The 22,974-nt window shown below is 37.3% G+C and overlaps 1 protein-coding gene across 3 annotated transcripts in view; it reads right to left on the reverse strand.

The window, feature by feature from the left end:
* LOC116598484 (N-acetylated-alpha-linked acidic dipeptidase 2) overlaps positions 1-19,807 on the reverse strand; it is a 53,442-nt gene extending 33,635 nt beyond the window's left edge. The window contains exons 1-7 of one of the 3 annotated variants that reach the window (XR_004289084.1): positions 19,194-19,807; positions 18,387-18,498; positions 11,212-11,398; positions 9,377-9,478; positions 6,819-6,944; positions 4,780-4,966; positions 835-928 (exon numbers count right to left, since the gene is read on the reverse strand). Coding sequence is in view for 2 of the 3 variants with exons in the window: in XM_032357331.1 (XP_032213222.1) it covers positions 835-928; positions 4,780-4,966; positions 6,819-6,944; positions 9,377-9,478; positions 11,212-11,398; positions 18,387-18,498; positions 19,194-19,275 (890 nt within the window). In the remaining variant the exon portion in view is untranslated. Of the gene's footprint in view, positions 1-834; positions 966-4,779; positions 4,967-6,818; positions 6,945-9,376; positions 9,479-11,211; positions 11,399-18,386; positions 18,499-19,193 lie in introns of those variants that run through there. The other 2 variants (XM_032357331.1, XM_032357332.1) reach the window with 2 other exon arrangements.
* Between the last annotated feature and the right edge of the window lie 3,167 nt (positions 19,808-22,974).

Below are 22,974 nucleotides of genomic sequence, written 5' to 3' on the forward strand. Positions count from 1 at the left end.
TGGTACAGACATCTAAAAAACAAAAGCTGGAAATTTGTGAAAGAATATCAGTGACAGGGCGCCTGGGTGGCTCAGTGGATTGGGCTGCTGCCTTCAGCTCAGGTCATGATCTCAGTGTCCTGGGATCGAGCCCCGCGTTGGGCTCTTTGCTCAGTGGGGAGCCTGCTTCTCTCTCTCTCTCTGCCTGACTCTCTGCCTACTTGTGATCTCTCTCTCTGTCAAATAAATAAATAAAATCTTTAAAAAAAAAAATCAGTGACAGAATGCAACATTAGCAAACATTACTTAAATGTTTACTATACTCTAGATACTTTACACACTTGCATTGGTCTCATCTCCTCCTCATAATTACCCTATCAGGGAGAAACAATTACTGTGCTCATTCACAGATAAGCAAATTGAACCAGAGAAAGATTAAGTAATTGGTCCAAGTTCACAAATCTAATAAGTAGTGGGCCCTGTAATATTTTTAAAATACAAGTCAAGTAGAAACATCAAATGAATATCAAAGAAAATCCAACTATTTGAAAAATCTCCAGTCAGTATTTTTATCTTGGACACAGTTTTGCACTTGATACTTTCTCTTGTAAGAGACTAATGGTTTCTTGCCATTTCTTGGTGTACTCTGTTATTCCTACTTCAGGAAGTATTTTCCTACTTTGTTTCCTTAATTTTTAAAAAATGTTTTTGAGGTATAAGTGACATATAACATTGGTTTCGGGTATGCAAACAGACTTTACTTTTAACATAATTAGATTACATTGGTTTTAGACAAGAAAATGGACACATTAGTATAAAACATCTTAAATATCATATCCAATTAGAAAATCATACCGTAGTAATATTTCTGCATCATTATACCCAATAGGATGCACAGGGATCTTGGGAATTCCCACTCCTTCTTTGACATCAAGTCTAAAGGTGTACTCTGCAGAAATTGTATAAAATGAAAACATCTGAAAAATCTGGGCAAGGGGTATAAAGAAATGTCTTTTATTACTATATTTACTACATGGTTAAAATTATATCAGATTTACTACATGTTTGAAATTATATCAAAATTTAAAATTCCCCCAAAAAACTGATTGTTTTATCTAATATGACCTATTTAATTCAACAGTAAGAAATTAAATCATTCAAATTTTAATGTAAAATCAACTGCGGGGATTATAAATTTCCAAATTTGTTTTGACATGGCATGTAAATCTCTTGAATTTTACAAGAATATTTTATTTCTTCAGGGATCTCTTGAATCCTTCTTAGGGAAGCTTCAGTTAACTAGTTGCCTGGAAATTATGTCCCAAATTTTGAAACTAGGTATAACTGAAAAAAAAAAATTAAAGGGAATTTATGAGATCTTGGGAATGATAAAGATCTTATTCAAATGGTAATACAACATTCTCTTTAAAGGAAGACTAAAAAGTACTGTCAGAATTACAACCTCCTTGGGACTTTGGCTTTCAGCCAAAATAGTTGTATAGCACTAAAACACCTAGCTTAGAAACAAAGAAAGATTCCAATCAAATGACAGCAAGGTTCCACCTGTAGAAAATAGGAAGAAAAAAAAATGAAGCAGAAATAAGCAGGGAAAGAACATAATAAACATCAGAGCAGAAATATAAGAAATAGGAAACAGAAAAATGGTAGCAATTATGAATAAAATCCAAGCAGATTCTTTGAGAAGATCAATAAAACTCATAAATCTTCAGCAAGACAGTTTAGGGGAAGGGAGGAAGGGAGGGAGGGAGAAAGTTGCCATGACCAGGAATAAAGAAGAGAATCTCATTCTCGTGCCGGCACATGCACGTGTGTATGCACACACACCCGCACACACACAGCAAGAGAATATTATGAACAAGTCTATCAAGTTTAATTTGGATGAAATGGACTAAATATGTTGAAGACATAAACTACCGAAGTTCACTCAACAATAAATGGACAACCTGAATAGCCATATACCTGTTTTAAAATGGAATTTGTAGTTAAGAACATGCCTACAAACAAAATTGCAGGCCAAGATTTTCTAGGGAATTCTACCAAATGTTTATAGGCCAAAATCTCTCGGAACTCTTACAAAACAATGAAGATGAAATAGTTTCCAACTCAGCGCATAAGGCCAACATTACTCTGATACCAAAATAAGACCAACATGTACAAGAAAATCAATCTACAGGCCAATATCCTTCATGAATAAAAGGAGATACGCGTAACAAAATTTTAAACTCAACAATATACCAAAGCACGTGAAAGGATAGTGCATTGTTGATGAGGGAGCAGGAGGCTGGCTGAGGACAGAACAGAAGCTGGCGCCTTGCACCCCCTCTTCACCCGCTCCCCTCCATATGTGTGGCATTCCTCAGGCACCCCTGACCGCCATAAAATGATAAACAGTTAACTTGCAGGGATCGCAATCCTGCAGAACAGGAATCTCCCTTGCTCTACAGATGTCCTAGAGACCTAAACAGGGAGGTTACCTTATCAATAGCACAAATTTCCAGAGGCAAATAACTCTTGGTTCCTGAAGCCCTAATGTCTCCCTCCCACCATAAACTGGAGGAGGCTGAGGTAGAAGGGAATGTAAATGGCAGCAGGATCATAATACCCCACCAAGAATCTCCCAACTATCTTGATGTTAGTGCCTGACCTAAAGACGACATTGACCAGGCCATAAGGGCAAGGCCCCCCCGCCCCGCACCTTGTAGGCCCTCCCTAGCATGTGAGAACTCTGTTGAAACCTCCCATCCCTTCTCCTCACATTCCCCCAACCGCAAGGTATATAACATGCCGACCCTCACAACCCGGGGCAGCAGCTCTTCCTGCCCACAGGTCCTGTCCCTGTGCTTTAATAAACCACCTTTTGCACCAGTGACGCTTAAGAATTCTTTCTTTAGTCGTCAGCTCCAAATCTCACCCCACTGAACCTGACTTAGGTTCTGGGACTTCATCATTGTGACCAAGTAGAGTTTATCCTAGGTTGGGAGGGTTGGGTTAACGTCCAAAAATCTATTAGTATAATTTAATGAAAGTAACGTAACAACTTACTATCATCTCAAGACTCAGTAAAAGCATTTGACAAAATTCATTATACAGTCCTAGATAAATGTGCTAAAACAAAAGCTCTTAGTCCATTAGAAGTAAACTCCCCCAATCTGACAAAAAGAATCTAAAATAAAACCTATAGCCGAAGACACCTTTTTCCAGGAATGTATAAGACATACTAGCCAGTATACCAAGGCAAACACATTTTAAAAAGTAAAAGGCCTCCAGACTGGGAAAAAAAAAACATACTTGCAGAAAACATGGTCGTCTATGTAAAAACTGATGGTATCTATAGAAACCTACTAGAACTATTTAGTAAGTTCAACAAGTTTGCAGGATACAAGATTGATGTATTTCTTCTACAAATTAAGTTATTTCTACTTACTAGCACTGAACATAGGGAAATAGAAATTTCAAATATATTATTAAAAAGCATACAAGTAGGAAACACATATGGGTAAATGAGAAAGATGTGCACAGTCCATACAGTGAAACTGCAAACAGGCAGAGATAAAGAGTGACTAAGTAAACAGAATCGTGCCACGTGCACAGATCAAAATATTCATTATTTTTTTAAGATGTCGATTCTCCCCAAATTGACCTACAGATTTAATTCAGTCTCAGTCAAATTCCCAGGAAACTTTTCAGTGGAAATTAATAAACTGGTTCTAAAATTCACATGGAAAGGACCTAGAATAGCCCCCAAAACTTTGAAAAAAATGTAACTTGAAGGTTTAGCATACCTATTAGAATGTAAAATGAAAACGACTGACCAAACTAAAGGTAGCAAGGATACAGCAACTGCAACACTCCCGCACTGCTGCTAGAATGTAAAAGGTACAACCGCTTCGGAAAACAATTCGAAAATCCCTCTGAAATTTAAATACGCATCTCTCATATTATCCTGTCGTTCAAATTTCTATATATTTACCCAGAAGAAATAAAAGCATATGTAAATATGAAGGCTTGTATACAACTGTTATAGAGGTTTATATATGAGTCCCCAAACTAAAAAAATGATCCAAATGTCCATCAACAAGTAAATAACAACAAACTGCAGTGTCTCCATTCAAGGAAATACTTGGCATAAAAAGGAATCAACTACTGACAGAGACAGCAACATGGATGGTTTTTAAAACAATTAAACCGACAGAATGCAGATCAGTAGTGCCTAGGGACGGGCAGGAAGTGGGTAGGAAGGGTTTGGAGGAAAGCATTACAAAGAGAGGAGTGAAAACTTTTGGGTAATGAATATGTTTATTATCTTAATTGTGAAGGCAGTTACACGGACGTTTTAACATGTGAAATGTGAAAAGTTTTGACAACACCCCAAAACTGACAGGTATTCAAAAAAAAAAAATAATAATAATAATAATAATAATACAAATGTATGATAGCTAGAGAAGGATAGTATCACCAAGCAATTCAGAAAACCAAAGTTCTAGTTTGGTAAAAGTAGTATTACTTTGGGTATGGGGGTCTGTGTTTCTGCACCTCTGCTAAAAGTAGAGAGAAATCCAACTGACGCTTCCCCCTCCATGTGCACACCTCATGAAAATATGAAACAAAAGTAATACATGGGAAATGTGTTTTTTTAATTCTTAGCTATAGTAATCCAAAATATTGTAACTGTATGCAGTTTGAAGGGTATTCAATAGATGTTCGCTTTTAGGTCTTCACTAAGGGCAAGTAGTATTTTTGCAAAAATGGGTGAACCAGGGCAGGCCCATTCATGGTTACCTTTAGCCGGATAGCCTGGAGTGAGTGGGTCACCAGCACCATTCAAATTTAACACATTCCCTCTCTGCACTGCAGTTCCAGGAAGGTTCCATCCTTTAGGATAAGGCTGTACTGCAGGGGCAAAGTAGTCCGCTGGATCTGAGTACAAGATGATTCCTACGGCTCCTGCTAACATGGCATTTTTAACCTGCAGGGGCAATGTGCAATCCATAATGGAGAACTGGCAGATGATTAATTCGTCTAAGAGAAAATCAATTTAATAATGTAAGGAATTGGAGACACTGCTTTTTATGATGCTGCTACACATTCAGTTCTTTATGCCTTAATTACAGTTTCTCTCCTGGGGGAACTAAGAGCTCTCATTTATTTTAACGACTCCAAGCAAGCTCCTCTCTCTTCTGTGAAACATTCCTATTGTGGCCAAAACTGCAAAATTAATGACTCCCTTCTTTCTACCTCTTCTATTTTGTACATATTTCTGTGATAGGATGGATCATTGTATTTTAAAATACCTTTAAGATAACTTTTTCTCTTGCTAGACTGAGGATGTTTTTAGAAAAGGGACCATGTCTTGTTCACTTTTAACTACCCACCCTCCAAAGCCTGGCACAGCACAGAAATACTTGTAGAACTAAAGTTCTATACAGAGTGTGTGAAAAATTGCTGACTGTATTTTGTAAACATTTTCTAACAATGTAAACTAACCACAAATAGGAAAATCTTTCCAGCAAGATTCTGAAGTCTCCATTACCAGAAATATTGTAGTGAAAGATAGATAACAATCAGCTTTGGCTAACTAAAACACACTTCAATATTCAGAAAACATTCTACAATATGAATGGGAGAACAATCTGTCACAACTTTTTTGAAGGGCAATTAGATGATGCCTTCCAAAATTTTGAAAGAATATACATGTTGACTTGGCTATTAAATTGCTAGGAATCCATACTACAAAAATCTTCATATAAATATTCAAGTGGGTATGGACAAAGATGTTCACAATGGAATTATTTTTAATAGTAATAAATTCAAGCCAAACATCTGTCAACATAGGAATGGTTACACTGCTTATCACTTCTACAAAGTATTATGCACCCATCCAAAATAACAACATATTTACTTAGGAAGCAGCTCTATAGAATTAACTACCAATTAAGTACCAGGCACTATCATAAGTGCTTCCAAACATAAAGTCATTTAATCTTTATAAGGATTCTAGGAGATCAGTGCTATTATTAGCATTCCCACTTTATGTATAAGGAAACACTGACAAAGAAATATAAGTAACTTGCTCACAGTAAAAGATCAATAGAACAGGGAGCCTAGACTAGACCAGAATCTATGGTGTATGGATATAATCTAGAGTCCTCTAGTCTTAATCACACATTATACAACAACACTCAGTGTTTTGATGTGGAGGAGTACCTATATATTATTGCTGAGTGAGACAATAAAGTTAAATATAGTATATGATGGCATCTTTGTAAAAAATGTATAATATTTGTAAAATCAGCATATAAAAAAGATATTTATATTCATATGTCACAGAATTAGGTCTAAGAAAAGCTGTGAAGATTGATCACATGTGGGCAAATAAAATGGGTCATGTAGGGGAGCTTTCATTTTCAGTTTACATAAAATTTCCCTCAAAAAAATTTAAAAAGCAAATTTTGTTGCTGTAATAAAAGTAATTTCCCTTTCTAGATGTATGAGGTAACATAAAAACAAGATTTCCTGGGTCATTGTCCCAGAGTCCTGGGATTGAGCCCCTTATCGGCTCTCTGCTCAGCGGGGAGCCTGCTTCCCTTCCTCTCTTTGCCTGCCTCTCTGCCTACTTATGATTTCTCTCTGTCAAATAAAGAAATAAAATCTTAAAACAACAACAACAGCAAGATTTCCCATGCAACCATGACCAATAGGAAGATTTTTTAAATACATATAAATTGAGGTAATTCTGGAAAACATGATGCAAGCTGATCATTTACATTTAGAGGATATACACAATCCTCTTCTCTCTAGAAAAGGAGGTGATACAATACTTTATTTCCTCTGAAGATTTTTCCATATCTTGCAATAACAATCTTTCCACTGCAATTGATGTTCATCTCTCTCTCCAGTTTGAAAAAATCTTCAGTACGAGCATAGTTCACATATATAAGATCTCCCTATAAGGAAAAGAAAAAATTTAAAAATATATAGGTTACTGCTATAATTAAAAGGAAAACCAATGAATAAGTTTGATCCACAATACCACATCATCAAAAATTATCTTTCCTAGATTGGGCCTAAAAAACTGGTATGTGCTAATTCTGTATGTTTTTAGAAAATATTTCAATACTTCAAAAGGTAGAAAAAAATGCGAATATGTAACACTTTAAACAGTGTGTTCTGTTTTGAAGAGATTATCAGCAGGTACTGAACCAAAGGAAATAGAGATCATTTAAAAATCCCAGCTGTGTTTTAAACAATCATAAAATAATAATAAAATGCCTAGGAATAACTTAACCAAGGAGCTGAAAGACCTGTATTAAAAAATACTGAGAAAAGAAATTGAAGAAGGCATAGATAAATAAATAAATAAATATGCCATGCTCACAGAGTGGAATTTATTTAATATCATTAAAGTGTCCATACCACCCAAAGCAATCTACAGATTCCACACAATCCCTATCAAAATACCAACAGCCTTTGTCATAGGACTATGAAAAATGATACTAAAATGTGTATGGAACCACCAAAGACTTCCAATAGCCAAAGGACGCATGAGAAAGAACAAAGCTGGAGGTTATCACAATCCCAATTTCAAGACAGACTACAAAGCTCTAGTCATCAAAGCAGCATAGTACTGGCATGACAACAGACCTAGATCAGTGGACCAGAATAATGTCCATAAGTAAGCCCACACTTACACAATCAATTAATCTATGACAAAGGAGGAAAGAAAATACAGTGAGGAAAAGACAGTCTCTACAATAAATCGTACTAGGAAAATTGGACAGCTATATGTGAAAGAATGAAATCAAGATACTTTCTTACACCAGCCACAGAAATAAACATGGATTAAAGCCCTAAAGAGGAGTCCTGAAGCCATAAAACCCCTAAAAGAAAACACAGGAGAGTAATTTCTTTGACTTCAGCCTTAACAACATTTTTTCTAGATATGTCTCCTTGGGCAAGGGAAACAAAAGCAAAAATAAACAATTGGGACTTCAGCAAAATAAAAAGATTTCACATAGTAAAGAAAACCACAAACATAACTAAAGAGGGGAAAGATAGTTGCAAATGATATATCCAATAAGGGGTTAATATCCAAACTATATAAAGACCTCATACAGCCCAATACCAGAAAATACATATATACACCCATAATCTGATTAAAATAGGCAAAAGACTGAAATGAACAATTTTCTAAAGAACATATACAGATGGGCTACAGACACATGAAAACAGTCTCGACATTAGTAATCATCAAGGAAACACAAATCAAAATCACAATTAAATATCACCTCACGTGGGTCAGAATGGCTTGTATCTAAAAGACAAGAAATAACAGGTGCTGGCAAAGATGTAGAGAAGAAAAAATCCTTGCATTATGTTAGTGGAAATGTAAATTGGTGTGATCACTGTAGAAAACAGTGTGGAAGTTCCTCAAAAACTTAAAAATAGAAATACCATAGGATCCAGTAATTCTGCTACTGGGTACTTACCCACAGAATGCAAAAACACTAATTCAAAAAAATATATAGGCACCCTAATGTTTACTGCATCATTCTTTACCAAAGTGTCTATTGACGGATAAGGAAGAACTGAGTTGTGTACATGTGCACATACTTACCCAGAAAAAAAAATGAGATCTTGCCATTTGCAACTACATGGATAGACCTAAAGGATATTATGCTAAGAGAAGTCAGTCAGAGAAAGACAAATATGATTTTACTTACATGCTGAATCTAAATAAACAGACTTCAAAATACAGAGAACAAACAGAGGGTTGCCAGAAGGGAGAAAGGTGGGTGGTAGGTGAAACAAAGGAGATTTAAAAAAAAAAAAAAGAAATCCCATGTTTCATTTTTAAATACCACTTGTGTGGTATGATCTATAAACCTGTAACAAAATCAGACTATGAACAAAGGAAAATAGCTTGTGGAAACATCTACTGACATTACCAAATTAAAGATGTGTTCAGCAGCTTGTTATTTCACAGTGGCATCTGCTTCACAAGGCTATGATTTTTATGTATTTGTTTTTTCTTATTCTTAAATTATTATTTTTTAAAGATTTTATTTATTTATTTGACAGACGGAGATCACAAGTAGGCAGAGAGGCAGGTAGAGAGAGAGGCAGCTGAGCAGAGAGCCCGATGCGGGGGCTCGATCCTAGGACCCTGGGATCATGACCTGAGCCAAAGGCAGAGAGGCTTTAACCACTGAGCCACCCAGGCACCCCTTAAATTATTTTTAGAAAGTGTGTTTGTAGCACTGAATCTTTAAGTATGGATCAGCAAGTATGATTTACCTAATCTCCTTTGTTCTAGTCCTTTACAGATGCTTTAAATAACAAAAGAAGGCTTAAAGAGTTAAGTAAAAAGTCCTTTTACCTCTGGCATGCCTTGGGCTGAGAAAGCGTTATATGGTGGAACAACATTTGTAACATTCTCATATCCATCAGGTGGCGGCTCAAGGTAGGAGGTATTGAAAACCTAGCAAAAATTGAAATACATGAAGTTGGAAAAAAATATTCCTGATTTTTATTAAAGAATAATGCCCCCAAGTGTACACTTAAGACTAAACATTCTGACAGTAGGTTCAGTAACTGATCAGGTAAATTCCACTGGCAACAATGAGCAAGAGCTTTATTGTTCTTACCGCCTTCAAAGCAGTAGCAACTTCAACAAATGCACGCAATCTCAGGTGACTAGGAGTTACCATATAAAAACAGGGCTGTGAAGGTGGCACCCCCAGGATTCTCCTCTTTTTCCAATGATTCCTTTACAACTTTCTTTGTTGGACTCCTTTTCTTTCAAATGCATTTAAATATTTCCTGTGTTTTATCCCCAGTCTATGATCTGCCTCATTTTATACTCTCTTGTCATCAGATTTCACTGACTCCCCAAATTTTATCCATAGTCCGTACGCTTATAATGTCCACCTTTCCAGATATGTATACTTATGTACATTTATATATGGACATCACCACCAACACAAGGGCCGGATGATTATTTCAGCTTGGATGTCCAGACTCAACACGTCCGACTTTGAATTTCTCATCCTTCACCCCGGGCCTGTTGCTTTTTGTCTTTCTTTGCTATTACTAGTAGCATCACTAGCAGCCGCCCATGCCACAGATACTTCAGAGTCATCCTGAACTCTGTCTTCATCTCCTTACTCCAGGCAATCACGAATGAATTTCCACTAGTATTGCCACCTAACTATTTCTTAGATCATCCCTCTTCCTCATTTCTACTAACATCCTGATTCAGGGCTTCATCATCTTTCACCCAACTGTTCTCATAAGACTCCAATTTGAACTCCTTGTCTATCAAGGTCTAACCTGCAGATGACCCAAACTATCTAAATAATGCCTCTCTTGTCACATCCTTCCATTGCTTAGGACTTGTCAATGGTTTCCATTGACTGAAGCTGAATTCTAAGCCCCTTAGGACAATGTATAAGCCATTCTGTGACCTGCCCCCAAAATATATATACTGGTTTATCTCCTACTGTGGCCCAATGTGTACTTTACATTTTTGAAATACAGAAAATTTTTAAGTTCCCCAGTAATACTAAGTTAGTTACGGGTCTCCAAACCTTTGCCATTATTTTCTCTTCTGCCTGGATTCTTCTACTTTGCTTTTTCTTTTTTTTAAGATTTATTTATTTGACACAGAGAGATCATAAGGAGGCAAAAAGACAGGCAGAGAGAGGCGGGGAAGCAGGAACCTGAGATCAGGACCTGAGCCAAAGGCAGAGGCTTAACCAACTGAGTCATCCAAGTGCCTGCCCCCTACTTTGCTTTTTCATGTGGTTAACTCCTTAGGATCTTTCATGACTCTTATATCAGAAAGGTTTTCTTTCAGGAAACCTTCTCTAAGTCCCAGACTGGGCTAGGTGAATCTTTTCTGTGTAAAGATCCCAAAACATATTCTTCATAACACTCACCTTATTGATTTAAAATGATGTGTTCCAACAACTGCCTTGACTTACTTAATGTAAAAAGAATCCTGTTCCTAGGCTTCATTCCATCTTTAAAACTTAGCACTGTGCCTAATATATAGTAGACACTGAATCATTAGTTTGCAACTTATCAGTTTTCCAAAAAATATGAGCTCCACTGCACTATTAGCCAATTTCTATTTTTACTTGACTCTACATCCCAATTCACATGAACAACAGGGATTATAAACCACAAGAAGTACCAACAATTGCACATCACCTCAATTCCATGTTCATCCATGATTGATATATAGTTGGCATTTGTCTCATTAGGGTAGGATAGGAGAACATCATAATGAACCAACTTGGCTGAATCCAGTCCAAATTTCTTCCACTGGGTTTGGATTTTCTTGGCAAGAAGTAAATTTTGTTCTGTTCCTGCCAGATGAGGGAGCTTTGTAAAAGAACTACAATGAAAACAAGATACAAGTGGGAATTAAAGACTATATTCAGACAATATGCCTCAGTACTATTCTAGATGCATCACTCATCCTTTAGGTATTATCATTTCTACCTCAAAGATTTTTTAAAAAGCTAATGATATCAATTTCTAGGTATTCCATTTTAAAAATTGTGTTTAAATACAATATTCACAACATGATCCCCCGGAAAAGAACATATGCCATGGTAAACACGGTAAACACAGGCAGTCAGCAGTATGAGAAAGCACCTTGGGAGAAGATCAGGCCTCCATACGAATGGTGCTCCTTCCTGCTGATCATCAGTAAGCGGGGAGACTTTGGGTGTTAGAGGGGGGAGGGCAGTTCATAATGTTTGCCAGAGACCAGCGGGGCAGTCTAAACTGTACACTTCCACTGTTGTTGTATTTATTGTTTTTTATTGATCTCATTCAAGTTAAAAGTCCACACCTTTTTATTTTTATGTTGCCTACTGCTTAGTTGCTGCCGATTATTCAGATATTATACAACAGGTTTGTTGAACTGAATTAGGGCAATGTTCTCTTGGTTCTGTGTATAAATGGGTTGCAGCATTTAAGGGACCTCACAAAAATTGTTTTTATATAGGCTGATTTTACATGAAGGTAAATAATATTTTAAAAATAATTTATCACCTTTCTCCACCCCACCACCCCTTCAGTAAGAGAATACTTTTATAAATTGGTTTTTTTAGCCAACCAGGACACAACCAAAACAAGATAGGCAGTAAAGGAAACCAGACGTTTGCTGAGAACTTACTACATCCCAGGCATGCGACCAGGCACTTTCACCTGGGTTACCTCGTGCAGCCTTCACAACCCTTCTCCCACTGTCCTCATTTTGCAAGTAAGGGAACTGAGAGGATAGTTAAATAATTTCCTCATAATGTCAGTCATTAAATGCTGGGACTAAAATATGAAAGTCATAGTTGTCTGACCTTGAGAAATAGTGATAATTTGAAATCATTCATCTGATATTATTCAATTGCCTGAACTCCTTGTATGGCTCTCTATATCGTGAGTTTTTATAAAGTTCACATTCAAGCATAGCATATTGGGCCCTTTTTTATCTGAGCCACCCTTCCACCTTTCCATTTTCATTTCCCACCACTCTCCATATAAAATTCTCCACCCTTAAAAAAAAAAAAAAATCTCTGCCCCACGGCATTTGGTAGACTCCTTTTCCTCCTGCAGTGGCCATCTATTACCTTTGCACAAGGTCTTCTCTGAGACATAAATGTTGTCCCATCTACCTCAGTCTCCCTGTTACCACTTCTTTCATTCTCCTTTTCCACAAGAGAAAGCAAGCTACTTATCACCCACGAGGACTCCTCCAGCATCTTCTCCTATTAAGCTTTCCCTTTCTATATCATTAAATGAAATCTACAGGTTATGGATATTTAATATCTTAGCATATTTTTTAAAAGTATTGTGTTTATAGACAGAAGTTATTTTGTATACATTAAAAAAGAGTGGGGTTTGAGATATTTAATTTCTACTTTATATAATTATTGTCTTATTTTCTACAGTGAACAGAAAAGTTCTGAAGAAAATAATGGATTAAAAGTAGATGGAAGAAGATATACGATGTATACATAAGTGTAAGGAGGCTGATGTGACAATATTTCTACCAAATAAAATAGACTTAAAGATAGCGATTACCAAAGATAAGGATGTTTCATAAAGATAAAAAAGTCTGTCTTAAAGACCTAACAACAGGGGGACCCGGGTGGCTCAGTGGGTTAAAGCCTCTGCCTTTGGCTCAGGTTGTGATCGCAGGGTCCTGGAATAGAGCCTCACATCTCTCTGCACAGCCAGGAGCCTGCTTCCCCCTCTCTATCTGCCTCTCTGCCTACTTGTGATCTCAGTCTGTCAAATAAATGAATAAATAAATCTTAAAAAAAAAAAAAACTAACATTAACATGTATATGCCTAGTCAATGGTCTTCATAATATATAAAGCAGAGATTTACATAATTAATGGGGAAAGATATGCATTTTCATACTCCTGGAGATTGTGACTCCTTTCTTGATATAATTTGATTCCAATGTCCCTAAAATCAGTAAAGGAATAACTAGATTCCAAACCAGATAAAGAAAAAAAATCATGATCATAGAAACTGATGTGGAAAAATAATCTTTTGACAATATCAATATCCATTCAGGATAAAAGAAAATGCTTAGCAATCTTGGAATAGAGGGGAGTTTTCTTAACTTGATAAAGAACATCTACAACAAATTTTTAATTTTTTTAAGATTTTTATTTATTTGAAAGGGAGAGAGAGAGAGCACAGGTGCGGAAACGGGTAGAGAGAGGGAGAGATGGAGGGAGGGAGAGAGAAAGAGGAAGAGGGAGACTCCCACGCAGATTCCCCACTGAGCATGGAGTCCCACGCCCACCAGAGCTCAACCCCAGGACCCCAAGATCATGACCTGAGCCAAAGTCAAGAGTCAGATGCTCAGTCAACTGAGACACATAGGTCCCCTACAACAAATCTATGAACATTATCATACTTAATCAAGAAATTCTGAATGTTTTCCCCCTAATCTTAGAAATAACAACAACAAAAGATACTCACTCTCATTCCTATTCAACATACTACTGGAATTTCAGTCAGCACAATAAGAACAAGACAAACAAAAATCAGACAAACAGAAAAACCCAAGTGTAAAATGCATACAGTTTAGAAAGATAGAAATAAAAGTGTACCTATTTGAAGATGGCATGAAAATCCCAATGAATCAACCAGAAACTCCTAAAGACGTGAATTTAAACAAGCCACAGGATACAAAATCAACACAAAAATCAACAGTATTTCTATATATTAACAACAAACACATAGAAACTGAAATTATACACAATATGACTTACAACCACTCCAATGAAAACGAAATACTTGGATGTAAATTGAATAGTACATATCCAGAATCTGCATCCTATAAAATTACAAAATGTTATAAAAGCAAACAAAGGAGATCTAAATAACTGAACAGACTATGTTTATGGATTAGAAGACTGGACATAGGAAAAATGTCAAGTACCCTGAATTGTTCTATAAGATTAAGACAAATACTTTCAAAATCCCACAGAGATGTAAATATGTTTAGTCTATATTTTATATGAAAAGGAAAAGGATATGGAATAGCTAAAACAATTGTTTAGAAAAACAAGATGAGAGGAATCATTCTACACATTACTAAGCCTTACTATATGGTTTCAACAATCAAGGCTATGTGGTACGTGCAGAGAGATGACACACAGATTAACAGAGCAGAATAGAGAAGCCAGAAATAGACTCACACAAATATGCCCACCGATCTTTGACAAAGGTGAAAAGCAATTAAATAGAAGAATAGCCTTTCAACAAATAATGCCAAAGCAATTGGACATCTACAGGCAAAATAATGCACCACAGCCTCACATTATGTCTTATGCAAAAATTAAATGAATCACAAAATTCATGTAAAATGTAAACTATAAAGTTTCAGGGTGGAGGGGAGAGAGGGGAAAAGAGATCTAGTCTAAGCGTTCTTAGATATGAACCCAAATGCATGATCCATAAAAGGAAAAAGCAATAAACTGGACCTCATTAAAATTTAAAACTTCTAATCTACAAATAACTCTGTTAAAGACATGAAGAGACAAATAACAGAGAGGGGGAAAATATTTGAATACCACAAAGCTGACAAAAGACTTATCTAGAAAATATAAAGAACTCTCAAATCTCAAGAGGAAAAAAAACAAATAAAACTATCCAAATAGAAAATAGGTCAAAGACATGAACAGACATTTCACTGAAGAGAGTATACAAATGATGAATAAACACATAAAATGATGTTCAATATCATTAATTATTAGGGGACTACAGTTTAAAACCATAATGAGGTATCACTATGCACCTGTGAGAAGGGGTAAAATTAAAAAAATGATGTCAATGGAAAACACTAAACAATACACTTATACTGGAAAGCAGGCAAACTCTTCTAAAACTAAAAATGTATTTACCATACAACTTAGCAGTTTTTTTTTTAAAGATTTTATGTATTTATTTGACAGAGAGAAATCACAAGTAGATGGAAAGGCAGGCAGAGAGAGAGAGGGAAGCAGGCTCCCTGCTGAGCAGAGAGCCCAATGCGGGACTCGATCCCAGGACCCCGAGATCATGACCTGAGCCAAAGGCAGCGGCTTAACCCACTGAGCCACCCAGGCGCCCACAACTTAGCAGTTTTTAATCCTTGGGCATTTATGCCACAGAAATGAAAACCTATGCTTATGTAAAACCTGTACATAAATGTGAATAGCAACATTAATCATAATATCCAAAAACTAATCGTAAATGTCCCTCCATGGTTGAAAAGTTAAACTATAGTACCCCCCCCATGACAAATAAAAAAAGAGACTGGCAGACTCTATATTTTAAAGATGTTACTTGTCTTCCAAATTTATCTATAGAGTTGAGTAAAAGAGTTTAGTAAAAGAGTTTATTAAAAATTCCAGGTTTTTTGTAGGAATTCAGAAGATGATTCTAAAATTAATGTAGAATACAAATGGCCCAAAGTAGTCAAAGCAATTTTTGAGAATAAAAGTTTATAGGATTAACTCCCCTGGATTCTCAGACTTATTATTAAGCTACACTAGCCAGCAGTATGTAGTGTTGAGATCTATGGATCAATAAAAGAAAACGTAAAAATCCAAAACCAGGCCACACATATATGGTCAAGTAACTTTGGACAAATATGCCAAAGCAATAAAATATGGAAATAAATGTTTTTCAACAAGTGTTGCAGAAATAATTGAATATTTCAACTCTTACACCATATCATACACAAAAATTAACTTGAAGTAGACCAATGACCTAAATACAAGCTACAGTTATAAAACTTCTAAAAAAAAAAATCTAAAAGAAAACATAGAAGGAAATCTTCATACTTCTAATAGCCAAAGTGAGATAGAACATAGACTATGAAACAAAAAAACAAAAATTGGGGCGCCTGGGTGGCTCAGTTGGTTAAGGGTCTGCCTTCAGCTCAAGTCATGATCCCAGGATCCTGGGATCAAGTCCCACATCACTCTCCTCGCTCAGTGTGGAGTCTGCTTCTCCCTCAGCCTGCCGCTCCTCCCGCTTGTGTGCTCGCTCTCTCTCTCTGGCAAATAAATAAATAAAATCTTAAAAAAAAAAAAAAAAGAAAGAAAGAAAATCAAAACTTGGTCAACTGGACTTTACCAAAATTAAAAATTTCTGCACTTCAAAAACTCCACTAACAAAAAAGTCCAGCCAAAGAACAGAATAAAATATTCACAATACATGTCCGACAAAGGAATTGTACTCAGAATAAATAAAGAACTCCTACAACTCAATAAGAAAACAATTTAAAATAGGAAAATAGGGGGTGCCTGGGTTAAAGCCCCTGCCTTCTGCTCAGGTCATGATCTCAGGGTCCTGGGATCAATTCCCGCATTGGGCTCTCTGCTCAGCGGGAAGCCTGCTTCCTTCCTCTTTCTCTCTCTGCCTGCCTCTCTGGCTACTTGTGATCTCTGTCTGTCAAACAAATAAATAAAATCTTAAATAAATAAATAAATAAAATAGGAAAATATGTGAACAGATGCTTTTTGAAATGGGCAAATGTCCAATAAACATAGGAGATGATGCTTAACATCACTCATTATACGGAAGATGCAAATCAACTAAAACAACAGACAAAACTAAGTGTTGACCGGGATGTGCTGCAGCTGGTGCATTCATGCATAGTGCACAGGAGTGTAAAACTGTTACCACTTTTGAAATCTGTTTGACATTCTCTTAAAAAGCTAAACATAATGCTTATCATCCAATACAGCCATTCCAAGAGAAATGAAAATGTATGTCCACACAAAAACTTATAAACACATGTTCATAGCAGCTTTGTTTATCATCATCAAAAATAAAAAACAACCCAAAAGTCCAACAACTGCACATTACAAGATATCCATACAATGGAATACTAGTCAGCAATAAAAGCAATAAACTGATATGTGCAACAACCTTGATGAATTCCAAAATTATTAGCTGAATGATAGAAAACAGACACAGAATAGTACATATTGTATGATTCCATTTATATAAAATTCTCAAAAAATGCAGAGAAACTCAATGACATAAAACTGATAGTTGATGCGTAGGGCTAAAGGTAATGACAGGAATAAACTGCAAAGGGCATGATGTAAAATTTCTGTATCCTGACTCAAGAATTGGTTTGCTGAGTCTACTATATATCCATCAATACTGTCAAACTTAAGGTTTTATATGATGCAGTTCCTTTTACATAAATTATACTTCAATAAAGCTGAGTTTGTTGTTATTTTTGTTTCTTTTAATGACCCTCCTTTGAGAGAGTCTGAATATAGAAACAAACATCATGGTGACTGCCTTTAAGGAGTTCATTATCATTTCCCTGAAATGTCACGCTTTTTCATGCTTAGAGGATGGTGGATTTGCACTGATCCTTTTGCTCTCATTTTGTCTAGTTTGTGTTACTTATATTTGCAATGTGGCATAAAGGTTTAATTTGTGGCAGACAGTCTGAAACTTTAATCTCCCCTCCTTTAAATCTGAGTTTACAACCATCTAAGTCTTCCTGACAAAATGACCTTCAAATAAAATTGCTGATTAAAAGCAGGCATAAGGGAGAAACAAGATTCAGTTGCTGTCTAAAGTTACATGAAGTTGAAACATCTCTTTAAAAAGCAACCAGATCCTTTTTCTGTACATGAAGTTAAAGAAAGACCCAAGACCCACTTTTGCAACATTCAGATACATTTTACCCTGAGTGGTTAAAAGGGACATTCTGAACTACATAAATTAATGTGAGATGGTATAATTTTACATAAAGATTACCCAGGTGAATATGACCAGTTGTAATATGCTTCTCCCTCTGAGATATTTTCAACATTTTTAAGACCAAACATCAAAACAAACTTACCGAAGAAATGATTTGATATTTTCAGCTTTCATCTCAGATACGAGTTTCCACCGTGTACTTTGATGATAGGGCGGTGAAGTTGTAGTTTCTTTCAAAGGCTTAATAAACCAGCCTAGGGGAGATAATTCATGCATCTATACTTGCCATATACTTATATAATTGCTTTTGACTTTACAAAAATTAGAAGCCCAAAAATTGTCCTTACTTCAGAAATAGCTCAAGGTGAGCTTTACAAAAATATTCCTATTAAGTATAGAAATCCTTCAAATTCTGCTATGCTGTGTAATTTTGAGTTGGTTAAAACTAGTTTTAGGAGATACTCTTTTCATTTTCCTACACCAAGGCATGGGACTCTAACTTTCTTTTTCTCCTTGGGGTGATCTAGTTCGTAGTACAGCGTCTGACACACAAGAAACATTCCACAAATATTTATTTAGTAAATGATGAAGGAAGGGCAATTTTTGCACTGCTGTTCATATTATTTGCTAGTTTTGACTCATTAATAGTGCTTGTAAATGAAACCACCTTTTTCATGCCTGTGGGGAATGATAGCTCTGACCGAACAGCTCCTGACAAGTATCCTGAGCTCACTGAACCTTTAATGAATTTGAATTTCAGTCACACTTCATTAAAAAGGTCAAAATGCATTCCATTCGGTTTCCAGTTGGGCTGAAATCCCTGGAGTTGGCCACACGCAGGGAGCTCAGGGAGCCCACACAGCCTCCAGGGTTGCTTTCTCTCCTTCCTCCCCAGCCTCGATAGGGTGAAGTGCCAGCCCTGCACTGGGGAGAAGGGGTTCATACTTACCGACCATAAATCCTGCCAGGAAAGATGCCAGCGCTGCAGCCAAGTACATCCAAAGATAGAGACGGCCCCTGGACGTAGCCATGACTCCCTGGGGACGGAGCTTGGTGTTCGGGAAAGAGCCAGCCTCTAGCCTGCAGGCCAAACAGAGGGCACAGCAGGGGACGGGGTGAGTACCTGCCCATCAGCAGCTTTCTGCAAAGCAGGGGCTGCTGTACTGCCCTCCAAAGCACAGCAAACAACTCCAGTCCCCTCTGGTCCTGAGGGGGCTTTAAAGGGAAAGAGGAAGTCCGGCTAGGGGAGGAGACAGAGACTTGTTGTTGGCAGGCAACTTCCATAATGTTGATTCTGCAGTAACCAGGACAGTCTGCTGTGGGGAATATGGAATGGGTGGCTAAGGAAATGTGTCCCTAATGGTTTCCTAAAGAACTAGTTGTTAACTTTAAAAATAAAACTATGCTGTTTTACCAACAAAAATGGTTGAAGAATAGCAGACAATTACCATTCCAAACATGCAGGCTACAGCAAAGCCACAGGCAAGGGGGAGAACAAAGCAGAGCGCTGGTCTTTTATAGGGGAAAGCCGGAGGTATTTGGTAGGGCTGTTGTTAAAAAAAAAAAAAAAGTCCATCAGCGTACACTATGGAGTTTAAAGTATAGTGGCCTTTCATTGGCTGAGCTGTTGCTGGGGGAGGAGAAAACCTTTATTCCTCCTGCTGGGGAGTAAAATGGTATCTACTTGCAAGTTATATCTCTTCCTGTTGGCATCTCCAATTGGTGGTGAGTGGTAGGTGAGCTTCCTTCTTCTGGCTTCCCCACTCCATTGAGTGAAGTTTATCTTTATTAATATTTACATTTCCTCCCTTTAATCAAGACCTTCCCTCAAAAGCATCAATGATTACAAGTCAGGTTTTCCACATTTCGTGGTTTTTGTCCCTTGTGTCCAGGATGGACCTTTCCTAAGTCCCATGTTGTTATGTCCCATGTTCCACTTAAGGCCACATTATAGTAACAGGGAAGGTTTGGAGAGAGAACTCTCAGGCACTTCCCATTTCAAGTCTGTATCTTCTCAAGGTTATAAACATTGGAAATCATCTTGAAGTACTGAGTCACCAGCATCACCATTTTGAGTACATTGATTTTTACAAAAGTGTGACCGGGAACAAAATACAACACTTGAATTATACAAAGCATGACAATTTCAAATTGTAGAAGAGAGGACAACTGGTACCCTAGGTCTGAGAGTAGCCAAATAACATGCTTATTGACACTTATTCCAACCTAGGGGAGTTTCTCCTACATAAGGTTCCCCTTACAAAAACAAGCCTGTAGTAATACGTTTCCTGGAAGTCTCCGCTTAAAGCAACCATGAAAGCCGGTGAACAAAAGCACATGGAAAGAATTAATGGAGTGCCTTTGGGAAGATACAGGGCAGGTATAAACATGAAGCAGGAGCTGATGAACTTGTTGCAAAACTAACACTTCAAAGATGTTTTAAAATGGTACTATCTCAAAAGAAGTGTTTTGAAGCAAATGTGTCATCAATAATATCGACGTAAAGTTGTAAATTCAGAAACCATGAATTTGGGTAAGACTCAGGAGTCAGGTCATGGTTCAGATGAAAGAATTCTGTGAGTTCTGACCTTCTCACCCTTCAGAGAAAGCTCTCAGGATTGTGAGAAGGCTGTTTCCAAAAGGTCCTGTCAAAAGGAGACATTTCTCACTTTTGCAAGAGTTTGGGAAATATAGAGCATTTTCTTTTCATAAAAGAGAAAGTAGTAAGGAAAAGGGACACAGTCCTGGTCTGGACCTTATGGGAAAGTGGTCTCATCAAATGTCATCTGCTTCAATTCCAGGAAATCTTCACTTTCAGATCACCAGCTGGTGTGCAGATCCAGCCAGGGTTCGTAGCTTTCTTTGATGTGTCATATGAGCCCAAGAATCTATTCCCCGGACTTTGATGGCCCAAGGGTTGGTTAGCAGTTCCTGATAAGGACCATTCCAGTGAGGTTGATAAGTTTCTCTGGAAGTATCTATTTCAATAGATGAAATCTCCAAGTTGCAGAGTACTTGAAGTCTGTCTCCCATGTACTTGAGTACATGGTGAAAAGATTGCTCTACCAAAAATCATGCTTATCTTCAGCAGAAGCAACTAGGCCTTTAACAATGTTAAAGGAGATCCCCTTCTATCAACTCCATGTCAAAGGAGGCAGGGGCCAAATGCTTAGGATATCCTGTGACTTTCTCAAAGGGTGAGAGTTTAGGAATCCCAAGGTGGGTGGATCTGAAATTTAGAAGACCAACAGCAATGTTTTCAGCCAAAATATCTGGAGACTCTGTAAAAAATTTGTCAGTTAGTGCTGTTAGTGCAACTAATCAACCCCAAGGACTGAAGATGGTATGCACAATGAAAGCTGTAAAACTGGCCAAACAACACAGACTTGCTGAAGCATCTGCCTGGTTAAATGACCTCCCTAATCACTGTGAAGTTCCAAGGGGAGGGGGTGTTCCCCAGGGAGGGTAACCTTTTCTATTTTTTTTTCAAGGTTTTATTTATTTGAGAGAGACAAACAGAAAATGCAAGCAGGGGGTAGGGCACAGTGAGAGGGAGAAACAGGCTTCCCTCTAAGCAGGGAGCACATCATGGGGCTTGATCCCAGGACTCTGGGATCATGACCTGAGCTTTGAAGGCAGACACTTAGCTGACTGAGCCACCCAGGCACGCCAGGGATAATCTTTTCCTAAGAGAATTTTAGCCACAGGATAAGCATTGGTCTGTCTACAAGGTAAAAGCCTTGGTCCAGTGAGATAATGAAGCACAATAATGAAAAGACATTTATATCCATGAGACAGGGAAGCTGTATAAAGTTCGTTTGTGAACAGGATTTTTTGGATTATACTTCAGACAGGTGTGACAAGTAATGTAGGCACTGTTTGCAGCCTTAATATTTCCCCACTAATATTCCCAAAGACCGATTTTATCAGTAGGCTAATGGTTTAATGATGGTGAGATGTTAAGTAGTGGGAATTCTAGGACTTCTAGAAAGGCAGGAGCGTTGGGTCTATACCAGAGTTATCTTTTTTTTTCTTTTTTTAATGAAACCAATACTTATTAGATTTCCACTATTTTTCTCTCTCTAGTGTCAATTATTGAATAACTCTTGTCATTTTTTCCCCAACTCATCATTTGAGAGAACATCCCTTTCAACCATGACAGGTTTTGGTCTTGGTTTCCTTAAGAACAGTGTTTTGTTGCAAATATCAGTGAGGTGGTTTCCTTTGGACTCTAGGAGTTTGAGTCTGGAAGACCCAGAAAGCTTAGTAATAGGCAGAGCTGCAGGCAATAGTATGGCATCTAATAAATTTGGGACATTGGAGCCATTTTTAATTTTATTCCCATTGTTTAGGTAAACAAACTGCATTGCTTCCACAGCACTTCTAAAGTCATGAGCTACTCCAAAGGCATACCGACTATTGGTATAAATGTTTGTGACTCTACCCTTGGCTGTACAAGCCCAAGCATGGCACATAACTAAACCTGCTAGGCCAAAATAGCCACAGGTAAAAGTATGGACTCGGTGACTTCCAAAGGAGTTGTGACAAGCACCAAACAATATTCTCCATTTTCAGCCTTTATAGAAAAACCATCATTAAACCATGAAAAATATGCATTGGTTAGAGGAGTTTCCTATAAATTGTCAAAGGGAGTCAAAAGTTATCTGTCAGCATTAGGCAATCATGAGGGATCTCATCCATGACGGAGAGGTTAATAGCAGGGCTAAGGT

Source organism: Mustela erminea, chromosome 9, assembly GCF_009829155.1.
Source record: "Mustela erminea isolate mMusErm1 chromosome 9, mMusErm1.Pri, whole genome shotgun sequence".
NCBI classification, from domain to species: domain Eukaryota; kingdom Metazoa; phylum Chordata; class Mammalia; order Carnivora; family Mustelidae; genus Mustela; species Mustela erminea.